At 35.4% G+C, this 13315-nt stretch overlaps 1 protein-coding gene across 1 annotated transcript; it reads right to left on the minus strand.

Annotated features, from left to right (window-relative positions):
- Positions 1-6911: 6911 nt before the first annotated feature.
- Positions 6912-12466, minus strand: LOC129871363 (glycine-rich cell wall structural protein 1.0-like). The gene is made up of 2 exons (XM_055946266.1): positions 12274-12466; positions 6912-7102 (listed from the first exon to the last, which is right to left on the minus strand). The coding sequence occupies exons 1-2, from the start codon at positions 12464-12466 to the stop codon at positions 6912-6914; spliced, it is 384 nt and encodes a 127-aa protein (XP_055802241.1).
- Positions 12467-13315: the final 849 nt, after the last annotated feature.

The raw sequence follows: 13315 nt of genomic DNA on the forward strand, positions 1-13315 counted from the left end.
GCATAGGTGGTGTTTATTTTACTCCATGATTGCATGAGCCCTGCTGCGATCACATAGGTCTAAGTTCCCTAGGCATCGCGATTGCGTGCACTATGTCGCGATTGTGCAACTCATAAATTAGTTGACCTAATTTTTCTCTTTGCGACCGCGTGGAGGGGTGCCTCTATCGCAAAGTATAATGCCTAGTCAAATATTTATTTCCCAAAGTCGGGTTTCTTTCCCATTTAACTATTTTTGAACTTTAAGAGCTGGAGATTGGCAATTTTAAAGATGTTTTTCAAGATTTATTAATTGGGTAAGTGATTTCAAACTCAAACTTAGAAAAAATTTTCAAGAACTTGAGTTTCTACTAAAAGGGAATTTAAGTTAATTTCAACTTGTTTTTCGATTTGGTTTTCACCTACGAGTTCAAAAATCTTCGAATATCATGTTTTTCTATTTCCCTTAGCCCTCGGGTTTGACTTTTTAGGTCAATTTGGACCCAATTTTAAAAACATAAAAATTGGGTATCTTAATTCATAATTTTTATGGGGATTTGTTATTTGATGAGATTTTATGAGTTCGAAAGCTCGATATATGAGGAAGCTCAAGTCCCGAATTGAATTTACTCTCTTTTAACGCAAGTGGACCTCTTTAACCTTTTTTAAAGTGTCATTGAACCTTCTATTCCTAGTTGTGTTTTTGGAGTAATGGAGAAAGGTGAGCGTCCTTGTACTATTCTACTTGTTATCAAATATTGTTGAAATATTGGTAATAATCATGTGGGAGTAAAATTAATCCATTGATTTAATAATTGGTGATGTACCAATATTATGTGTGATTAGTTATTAATATGAAATTTATCATCTTCTCATATTGCATATGACTATATCTAATTGCATTAGTTCTGAGACACTGTTGTGATGCATATTTTGAGGGAGTGATAAAAAAGAGAACAAAAAGGATGGACCAGTTATCGAGGGACGTGCCATGAATTATGGTCAATACTATATTTTGAGAGATATTCCATGTGTCATGGTTGATTCTATATTTTGAAGGACGTTCCCTACACTAGGGATGATATAATTTTGAGGAATGTGCCACATGTCAGGGTAAGTGCATAAACTGAATTTTCCTCATAGGTCCAGGGCCGCTAGTCAGCAGATATGTATTGATAGGATAGAAATGCATCACTCTATATGTTATTTGCATCGCATTGCGTCTTATCATTGTTGGTTGATGTGTGTGAGGGAAGTGTTATTTTAATTTATTATTGATTGAGAACTTAAAGTGGTCTTGTTGAGAGTCAATTGATGTTATTCAACAGAAATACTTTGATTATGTTATGTCCATTGTTATTCTAGTATAGTTGTGCTGGGTTAGTTTCTAAATTTTGTGCAGGTTGTAGTCTGTGGAGGGTCGGATGGTATTTTAGGATACTTATATTCTCCATTACATTACTTAGGGTCATCTAGGGATGCTTGCAAAATATCATTGTGGTTTTGGTACTTACTCCCTTGCTTTTCTACATGTGTGCAGGTTACGAGCCTGAATAGTCTTGATCATCCCTCCTGCGTCATAGTGAGAGGCTTACCTTTGGATTTTGTGAGGTAACTGCTAGTCTACCTCGCAAACATCATCTACTCTTGATTATGTTTTTTTACTATTCTAGTATTATGGATATTCATACTTATGCTTTTCTTTGAATCTATTGTTATACTTTAGAGGTTTGTACAGGTGACACCAGGAAAAAATTTATCATATTATAAATTCTGAAATGCTTAAGTTATGTTTATATCCTATATTATCTTCTTTACTTCTCCATTTAACCTTGTCAAGGGTTGCTAGTCTTACTTGTCTAGGTGGGTTAAGACTGTTGCCATCAAATCTGATTTTTAGTTTGTGAAAAGTGGTGTCGGTGATTGTATCCAAGGATGAGTTGGGTGAGAGTCCTTATGAAGGAGCACTATCTCAAGATGTGGATTTATCATTGAGGTAATTTCATTCAGCTGCGACATTAAATCAAGTGTTTCCTGGGAGGAAACACTCGATTTATAATTGAGGTAATTTCACTGAGCTATGACATTAAATCAAGTGTTTCCTAGGAGGAAACCCAAGTCTTTGCAATTCTTTTAACTTCACTCTTTATTATTTTTGGTTTGTTTCAACAAAGAAAGAGTGTTTTGAAAATGTTTGTGAGAGGCACATGCACCAGACTAGCAAAACACACGTGAAGCATATTCCTAAGATAGTTTAACTGGAAGAAAAATATACACATGTGAGCAACAGGTGGAAAACATGTGGTATCTACTACACAAATGCGTAATGCAACTCCAAAATAGTGCACTAGCAAGAAAAATGTTCAAAAATCACCATTTGTGTGACACATGCATCTCATATGTCTAAACCTACGAAATACAGGTGCAACACAAGCACAAATATGTCTTATTATTTAAATATTAACCCATTTTTGGTTACCCAGCCTGATTTGTGACCTGCGAGAACTAACATCCAAAATCTCTTCCCCTTCCCCATGAATAAACCCCCACTTCTCCATTATTTTCCACTTCTTCCACAACCTCTTCCTATTTTCCATCCTCCACACCAAGCAAGGTCATAAATCTCTTTTGGGTTAGTTGAAGAATGTCCATTGGAAAAGCTCTCAAGCTTATTTTACACCCACATTTCTACTCTAATCTTTGGTATATAATTTAGCTTTAAAAGTTGAACCTTGTATAGATGAGAAGATGAGGAATGGTATCATGCTAGATTTATTTCTCCCAAACCCTCCATTGTTCTAATAATTTTGGTCAAATTTGTTGTATTGGGGGTGGTTTGCTTTCGAAATTGAAAAATTATGGGGTGAATGACTTTACTTGTTATTATGCATACTTGCGAATCTTGAGTAGTATATTGAAATTTTAGCTAGGGTGATGTCTGACTAACACATTTCTGTTTATGTATCACATAGATTGTCCCTATGAAGGATTGTGTGACTTTATTCCTAAGGATAAATTCATAAGTATAGAGATTTCTTGATATCTTGATTGAAATGAGTGAGAATTGCATCCATGATTGTTGTGTGAGTGAATTGAGTTAATTTTGATTAGTGGTGAAGCTATATGTTGCAAATGAGAGTAGTTTGTCTTGAATGAATTGTGTTGAATCATATGTTTAGCTTGATGGTGGTTCTCAATAATGGATGGGGTAACGCGCTTGTTAAGAAAAGTAGTTGAGTTCTATAGATTGACCTTGCTAATATTTTGGGGGGAACTGAGTACCAATTAGATGATAAATGATGTTGTGAAGTGTTGCTTAATGAAAGGGACCTTTCAGGGTTGTATTCAACACTGTGAAGCACCTATGTGTGGATGTTGTTGCCTTGTATTTCACAGTTGTAACATAGGTTGAGGCTTGAAAACTTGTTCTACTTCCTCAAACATGTGCTACACCTACATATCATAGGTCTTCATCTGCTAAATGCAGATGTAAGCGTAGGTATGAGATATTATTGCAAATGATCAAGTTGAAGCATGTATTCTACATGTGTGTAGCAGAGTTCAACATGCTAATTGCATGTCTCGCACAATGAATGTTCAATGCCTAAAATGTTAAAGTCTTCTTGTATCTTACTTCTATTTATTTTGTTTACTTCTTTTAGTTTTTTATTTTATTATTCATTGAAAAATATAAAAAGATGTAAAAAAAATCTGTAATACTCACAACTCTTGTAGGAATATGATGTCTCCTAGTCAAAGGGCCATGATCCTATTCTCATTAATGGTTGAAGAACTTTGGGAGCCAAATAAATATGAGGATAGCTTGATAACACAACTTTACTTTGGCATTCCCGAGTTGGAAACATATGACCTGAACTTTTGAGAGAAATAGATAATTACTTAATAGGTTGGGTTTAATAAGGCCTCATTCAAGGAGGATTTCCCAAACATTGATAAATAATTTGAGTCGCGGATTAGGGTATGTTTACATCTATCATAGGTAGGTAATTTCCTTAAATAGTTGGGGGATTTTCTGCCTCCTACCATGCACAACTACATCTTGTACACCATAAGGGCAATGTGGAGTCCATACCATTCTTATTTTCTATACCGGTGCATGGTAAAAAGGTTAATATTACTCTGACCATAATAAACTCTATTTTCTGAATTGGTCTATACATCGTCGTACAGGGTTTGCCAGATGGATAGGAATGAAAGATGATAAATATGCTTGGTTAGCCAAAATAATTGTTGAGGGTAGTCCTTTATGGAAAAGTACTAAGAGAGACGTAGCCCAGCTAGATCTATCATTTCAAAGGAAAATTTGGTTGGACCTGGTTTGCACAAGGCACATCCCCTCTAATAATAGATGACATATGTCCATTGAAGCATCCAATCTTATTTCCCACATTATGAAAGGATTGAACATCAATGAGGGTGAAATAATAGACAAAAGGATCAAATGGAAGGCTACACAACATACAACATCTATGCCCTTTCATATGCTTATCAGTCCTTTATATCTTTAAGCCAGATGTCCTCCTCGTTAAGGCGTCGATTGAAATTAATGCACCAAAAGCATGATTGATTTGGTATAAAAAAGATTATTATTCTTTGATTTTTAAAAAGGGGAAACTATCTTCCACCACCACCCAGTCCTCCTCGATCGATCCTCATATTCCACAATTGCCACCACAACACACTACATCCACCTCACCCTCAGCTTAGGGCTTACTCAAATTGGTTCATATGGATCATGATCAAAATGATCAATTGTTAAAACTAGAAAAAGCTATACCATCCCTCATTCATAAGGAAGTCAAGTTAGCAATGAAGCTAGTAGTTGAATCGTTAAGCAACCATTGTGCGTGAGTGGACACCCTAAAAGGGATATTGCATCTTTGAGGAAAACAATGGGCACAAATCATATTGTTCCACCATGGGAGTTAGATCTTAATTTTCTAAACAAGACTCATAAATCTATAAGTCAAGCAGCTAGCCCACCTGATAATTGGTATATAGAGGATAGTGGATCTTAAAATTCTAATTTTTTAGAGATTAAAGAGGTGTATAAGCCCAATTGAGGGGTACCCCTAGCTTAGTCAACCTAGTGGGGGAATTTCCTATTTTACATACCATCACATGATGTCACTTAATGACAAGAAAGAAGTTATATCTCCATTAGACCGACTTGACCTTTCCACCAACTCATCGGTTCAATCTCTAGTTGGGTTTGAGATTAACTCAGCTCATGCATATATTCCTCCGAGAAAACCACTTTGATCATAGTGTACATAGAGGGTTCCTATACCTTTTTTAATTATCAAGCATTAGGGAAATCACTTATGTCTTTTGCTGAGAGTGGATTTTTATTGTAGAATGTTGCACTTTGGTTATGAGCCCTTACAATAAAAACAAGCCCAGTATAATCCCACTATGTGGGATCTGGAGAGGGTATAGTGTACACTTAACCCCCACTTTGAAAGGTAGGGCGGCTGTATCCAAAATACCCTCGACTCAAGAGAAGAGAACAAGAGAGGGAAATAAGGAAACTATGACTACTATGGTGAAAAGATAAGCCACCTAGCATTCTATCTTAATCTGAGTCATCCACAACCTCCTATCTAAGGTCATGTCATCGGCTAGCTGCAACTGTGTCATATCCTGTCTAATCACCCCTCTCCAATACTTCTTCGGCCTCCCTTGTTTCCTATCAAGGAGTATTTTGTATACTACTCCAACCGTCTCAACCCTTAAGAAAATATATATTAAGAAGATTTTTGACTATTTTTCCCTCATGTATGTCTTAATATATAATCTCTATTAATTAAATATTACTTAGGGGACATGATTTTAATATTTAATTTATATGAGCCCTTATCAGGCTTAATTTATATAATGGTTTGAGACATTGGGGACATAATTTTAATATTTAATTGTGCCCTTTTTAGGATTGATCTTTTATGATGATTGTGTTGCTTCAATGCCTGATTAGTCTTACATGCCAATTATTTTACTATACGCACTTGCAAATTATACTTAAAGCCCTCATCGAGCCTTGTTTTCAAATGATATATGAGCGCACGATCAATTTTTCCTTATGAATAGTTGGTAGTGGAAAATAACCCAAGAGGGTTTTCTTAATACCACAAGTTTTTCCCAAGGAACAATTTTTTTCTTTTTATCTTATTTTGGTTTATTTTGCATATCAAATCGGATTGATATTTCCCTGTGATAAATTGAGAGGTGACTCTGTTATGAAAAAATGCAAAGTTTTAGATATTTTTTGAGTCTATGTTACAGTTTTATCAAGAGGGACAATCAAAATATTTGATTTGAAAAGTATTTTTTGAATGAATTTTGAAAATCTAGAAAAAGAGAGAAAAAGTGAATTCTAACATAATCTCTTCTAATGATTTCTACATTCTTTATTTGGCTTTGAAATTTATAAATGGATATTGATTAAATAATAGTAGATTGTCAAAAGTCATCCTATTCAATTGATTTTGAGAATAGTATAACTTGTTGCTCTCTGATTCCATGTATTGCGAGTTGTAGTTTGTTCTTTCTTAAGCATATCGTCGAGAACTTTCCTCCAAATGTGATTCAAGGAAAAAAATTATATGTGGGTTAGCTTGGAAAATGACCTTAGGCCCTCATTTTATTGGTATTATGTTTTTATTTATTTTTGGGTAAAAGTGATTAAAGGTGACAAAAAATATTCAAAACAAAGAAAAAGTGATACAAGTCTTAATTGAGTATAGGTGATAATTTTAAAATTAGTGTTAATGAAATTGATTTTAAAATCCTCAAACTTTATTATTTACAAAAATATCCTCTCTTCTCCCTACCCCTCCCCCTCTCCCTCTCTTCTACCGCCACCGCCATCCCCACCCTTCTGCCATCACCGCCATTCTCACCCTTCCTATTGCTTCAACCATCATTAGCACCTTCTCCTTTACCACTACCACAGTCACCTCCTCCTCTTACTCCTCCACCACCACCTATTCCTCTTTTTCCATAATCATCATCACCACCACCTTGACCACCACCTCTTCCTCCTCCTCCTCCACCATCACCACCAACACCACCACCACTATCTCCCTCATCAGCTCCTTCTTTACCTTATTTTCTTCCAATTTTTTTTATTAAATGTCGAAGTTGCTGCAAACACTATAAAAAAATTATTGCAACAATTTCAATGATTGTTGCAGTAACTCAAGCAATTATTGAAGTTATTACAGAAATTCAGTAATTGTTGAAGTTGTTGTAGCAACTATAATAGCTATTCCAACCACTATCATAGCAATTGTTGTAGCAATTAACATACTTATTGCAACAACTATCGCACTTGATGTAGCAACTATCGTAGTTTCTTAATTTTCTGTAAAAAAAAATTGAATGACTTATTTATTTATTTTTTAAAAATTCTCAAAATCAAAGTAAAACAGTCTATAAAAAAAGAAGAAGAATAACACGATAAAAAAAAAGATAAATGTAGATGCTCGTGATAACAATAATGAAGAAGATAAAAAAAAGATGGAGGAAGAGAGAATGAAAGAAAGAAGAAGATGGAGGGAGGAAGAGAGAAATCTGAAGAGAGAACGTAAGATGGGGAAATTTCAAATTTAAAAATTTCAAATTAGAGGAAAGACTTTTTAAAATTTATAAATATTTGATATGCACCTCAAAGTTTTTAATTACACTAATCTGATTTATTTGTTGATTAATTCTATTTGACAAAGTTTCACCAATTTTAATACAAAGACTTGAATGACACCTTATACTCATTTTCTCTTATTTTTTTCTAACTGGTCTCTTTGAATAATCACTTTGCCTAAATTCTCTTTTTCTTAACATTGACCTTCGCCAACCCCACTGAGCATTAACCGATTCATTGGAAACCATGTATAACTCTTTGACGTTTTTGAATCCTCTATTTTTTTATCCTTACCTCCATAATGGCTAGTGATAAAAATATAGGCTAAAAGCCTATGTTTGGGGGAATACAAATGAAGAATGAATAAGGTGATGTCGGTAAAAGTCTAAATTTGGGGGGGTGCATCAAAGAATGAGAGAGGAATGAAATTCGATATGATATGGAACCATGTGTTTCAATTGAAAAGTGCTAGATGAACCAATGGTGAACGAACAAAAAGAAGAAAAAGAATGAATTGGTGCTAGTTCTTCTCGTGCACATGCCTTATGTGAGTAAATGGGTGTTTGAATGAATGGTTGATACCATGAATAGGAGAAATAAAGTGAATTCAAATCAATAATGTGAACGGTGTGATCAAAGAGTTATTTGATCATGTTAGGGAGGTTCTAAGGCATTGAACCAAAGTATATCCTACCTTTTTCCCCTAGCTTATATCTTGACGCAAGTTCTTTATGATTTTGAGCTTTTTAACTCCATATTAGTGGTGATTTAAATAAAGAGTAATACTATAGTTTGATGTGTGTATGATTGAATATCTTTGAGATAGTGAGTATTTTTACAAGATTTATAATCCCTTGAGGTGACTTACATGATTGTAAGTGGGATTCTCTCTTGTTATGAGTGGCATTATATCCTTTGAGTGAATAATGAGGTCGTGATTTTAATTGAGTTGCATGAATGTTAAAACTTGTGTTGTGAATTCTTAGGAAAACCTTGAAAGTTGATTTCATTGCCTTGAGATGCTTGTAGATGTTCTTGAATGAAATATTGTCCCCAAATTTTGATTAACAAGTGTGATTTTAAATTTAAAAATAGTTCAAAGAAGATAACCTTTACCTTGTGGAAATGGTGGAACAATTGAGGTTTGTGCTTGTGTATAGAGTATTTTATTTTTAGTCAAGTGTTGTTTTGTTTTATTTGAGTTATTGTATTCTATTGTCAGCCCCAATGTCATAATAAACCAGAACCAAACTTGTACTTAGAATGTGCTTTGCTTGAGTACAAGCAATAGTTCAAGTTAGGGGGTTTGATACAAACTTATTTGATTCTTAAGAGTGAGTTATTTCCTTGTTTTAATGCTAATGAAAGTCCTGCATTCTTGTATATGCAGGCATTCCTTAGAAATGGAAAAACTGAAGAATTGGAAGTAGAAGTATATTATTCAAGGTCAACGAGGAACACGCGTTTCACATAAGTGAACCTATATTTCTTAGGTGCACTCGAAAGGAAAAGATACTAAAAGGTGCACATGTGTGTCATAAAAGGGCATATACATCTTACAAGTGTCAGCACAGAAGACTCAATTGAGTCTAGAATGATGTTGTTGAAGCACCTACGTGTAGCATTTTTGAACATACAAAACGCATGCTCAAATGCAAGTGGGCTGACGCGATTTAAAGAGAAAATTCATACATAGATAACGGGCGTCCTTTAGAAGCTTCCAAGGTCAAATTAGGGATTCATACAATTATAATATATACTCTTCTTCCCCAATTAGGGTATTGGACATTAGAGAACATTGTAGTAAAGAATATAGTGTTTTTATAGTTTGGTTATTGAAGAAGAACATACCATTGGTGATACAAATAAGCTTGCAATAGATTTTTTTCTGCTGATTATGAATGCAATGAAGTGTTACTACATTATTTAAATTCGATTTCCTTTATTATGAGTAGATATACTCTTTTCTAGGTTTGTGTGTGTGCATTATGGGTGTTAAAATTTGATTGGACAGTGTCTAATAAGTCTTAGAATTTATTATTATGCATGGATCTATTGTTATCCTCAAAGTTTAATCTAGAAATGATGATTGCAAATATTAATTGAACCTTCTCATTTCACTTTTACTTGAGTAAGGAAAGTGAAATCTGGTAGGGCTTCAATGGTGAAGACTTGAGATTTAATCAAAAGGTTAGAGCTAGAGATAGCCTAAATCCAATTAAATTGTCATCCAATGGTTAGAGGTAGATATATTTTAAACCCACTCAAGCTAATATTTGTGGTTTGTATGGGAGCCATCTATCCCTGCAGATTTTTTCAACCTACCTGGGGAGCCCTCTATCCTAGCAGATTACAAAACACCATACTAAATCTACGAGAAGGGGTAAAATAAGAAAAACATCCAAAATTAAAAATAAAACTACAAAGCTCGAGGTTGGGGTCAGGAGTGAAGGTCAATTTCAACATCGGAACTCAGGTACTATGGTGAGAATCAGGAACCATTACTCAGATCAGAGTCGTATGGTGAGGCTAAAAGAGAATTTTGTAAAATACTTTTCTTGCTTTATGAAGAAAAGGATTTTCCTTAAATTTTAGGAAGATAAGTCTATTTTCCAATTTATTTAAATCAATCAAACATGAGAAAAGTGAAAAATTTATTTTCAGAAATATTTTTCTTCATACCAAACACATTCTAATAGTACAAAGATTTTTAAAGAAGTAAGATGATAGGGATGGAACCTCAAAGTCTCTAATGGGGAAAAATATGTAATGACCCTCTAGGTCATTTCCCCTGTATTTGTCACGATCCAAATCTAGGCCTTGATGGCGCCTACTAAAACTCCAAGTAGGCAAGCCACACCCAAATCAAGCAGAAGTCAAACCTCAATTTAGATAAATAATTAATAATATAAGAAGGCCTAATCAAGAAGAATATAACAAAAGAAAAGTTGGGTAAGGTTATAGATATGTAAATACGATAAAGAATATACAAAAGGCCAGAAAACCAAAAAGACGAACTATCGCTAGACCAACCCTAGACCTGGTGTCACCTATATAGGATCTACTAAATACAAAAGATGACAAAACTATATATACAATACAGAGATGACTATCCAAAGTGCAAAATACAAGTCAGTACAAAAGAAGGACGATAGCAAGTCTCTAAACACCGGGAGATCACCACAATCTGGATCTAGCACCACTACGGATGATCAGGCACTCGCTGGGGGTGGCTCATACTGGGAATTGCATCAAAAAGATACAGAAGTGCAGTATGAGTACCAAAACACAGGATACTCAGCAGGCATCATAGGCGACTGAGCTCAGAAATAATAAATATACAATAAGCAGCACGATGATACTAATAATAATAAGATAGAAACATAAAACTATAATTATGGGGAAAAAGAGTACGGAAATTTCATACAGTAGTCAAGTACATCTAACCAAGTAGGTAATTATGGTATTAATCTCAACTCACAAATTATCGAAAGAATGCATAAATCTAAACTAGCATATATGGATCAATATCCCCAAAAGTAGCATAGAGCGCCCGGAATAACCCTCGAGCTCATCAATATCAAAATAATAACCCAAAATAAGTATCAACAGGCCACCCAGAATTCACAACTCGAGCTTATCAACGGTGAATATAATAGTGTAGCCCAAAGTCAATAAAAGGGCCGCCCGGAATATTACCTCGAGCTCATCAACCATGAAATGCCGTAAATGAGATATCACTGATATTTCCTTAAATTCCTCATTTCTATTCATCAACCAAAAGTCTTAATCTCACCATTTATTCTTTCTTTAAAAAGGTTTTTTAAACACCGGCGAAGTAAATAAAGGCAAGTAGCATGTCAAAAATCATATACCACTCAATTCAGGTAAAAATCCCATCAAAGGAACAAAATCACTAACCTAAGACTTTGGTGTACCGAAAGCACAACCTCGGGCCTAACATTTCAATATCGTTAGCAAACAAGCCATAAGCATTAGCCAAAATCAAATCAAGCGGGCAACCAAAAACAAACAAGTCAATCAAATGACATCTTAAGTTCAAACCACCGAAAAGCAAATTCTAAGGATTCTAAGCGATGCAAACAAGTCAAGATAGCACCAAGATGAAGTCCCTAATGGCTAAAACCCAAACTAGTTACTAACGATGATCCTCGACTATAAGTTTATCAAAAGGATATCAATAACTAAATCACCAAACTAATCACACGTATCTTTACTCTATGCCTGGGAAATGATTATGACAATATAATGATCAAACTAAATTGAAAAAAGACCTTAATTAGGTGTAAAATCATAGGGTTAAGGCTTAGAAGCGGTGGAAAGAGAACAAATACCCCTTATTAAAATCTGACGTAGTCATCTATGAGGACAATCTATAGTCTGTATAACAAGAGATAAGAACAAGTATAATCAGACAATAACCGACCGGATGCCCATACCCCCGAAAGGTACAAACAATGACAAATATACCCCCAGCCCCTATAAAACCGGGGGACTACACCATAAAAGTATGTGGGTGATAGGCAATGATAATGAATGCAAGTTTGTAGTAAAATCCAGTGACATCATCGGTGGCTCTCAGAGATCAACAACTATAAGTGTTTAGACCCACACCGGCCCCTGGCCTACTATGTGGGACCCATGTGACTTCCTCATACATTTCAGTGATGCACTGGCCAGAGGGGTCCATAGGGCACGCGGAAAGTCCGTATACACTTCCTGGGCCCGAACCAAGCCTTGCATAGACAAATACAATATCCATAGTGGTACCGGAGAGTGAGCATCCAAACCGATATAGAAAGGGCATCGCCGCACTGAATATCAGTTAAATAGTAACCTAAATTGTGAGCACCCTGAAAAGGGGCCGCCTACCCAGCCAGTAGACTCCTAGGTGCATGGCCCAACTAGTAAGAGTAAACCCAGCAGCATCGGTGGGCTATGAAAGGGCATCAACACACCAAATATCCAAGTAAAACTAAGCGCATTTCAGATGTCTCTAATGCTTCAAGTAGAAAAAGGAGCACATCCTCGACACCTCATAAGTTTCCAAAACCAGTGATCAAGTATCCAGGTGGCACGACTCCCGCTAAAAGCAGTTTAAAAATAGAAAAAAAATTATGAGAAATCCTTCTCAAAATAGTAGTTAAAAACCAATAAAATACCGGGATCGTACCACAAAATGAATGAATATGCTCAAATAATGCAAGCATGCAATCACCAGTATCCAAACAAGATACACACATCCATAAGGAAATACCAAGTCCTAGTGCACAACAAGTCAAGGGACTAACTTGGGATCTAATCTATCCTCGGATAAGGCCTTGGGCCCAAAAATAATTAATAGATAAGATGGCATCATAAGGCTACCGCTAAACAAAAGAAAAACAATTGAGGCATGGCTTCAAATCTTAAAATGGGAGAAATATCTCTAGGTACGATGCAGTCTTTGGAATATCTGCCTCCTTTACCCGCACCTGGTTATAGCCTAACCGCAAGTCTATCTTCGAAAAACACTTAGCATCCAGCAACTGGTCAAATAGATCATCAATCTTGGGGAGGAGATATCAATTCTTTATTGTCACCTTATTCAGCTGCCTATAATCAATACACATTCGCAGTGACCCATCTTTCTTTCTCACGAATAGTACCGGTGCTC

This window comes from Solanum dulcamara, chromosome 2 (assembly GCF_947179165.1).
Source record: "Solanum dulcamara chromosome 2, daSolDulc1.2, whole genome shotgun sequence".
NCBI classification, from domain to species: domain Eukaryota; kingdom Viridiplantae; phylum Streptophyta; class Magnoliopsida; order Solanales; family Solanaceae; genus Solanum; species Solanum dulcamara.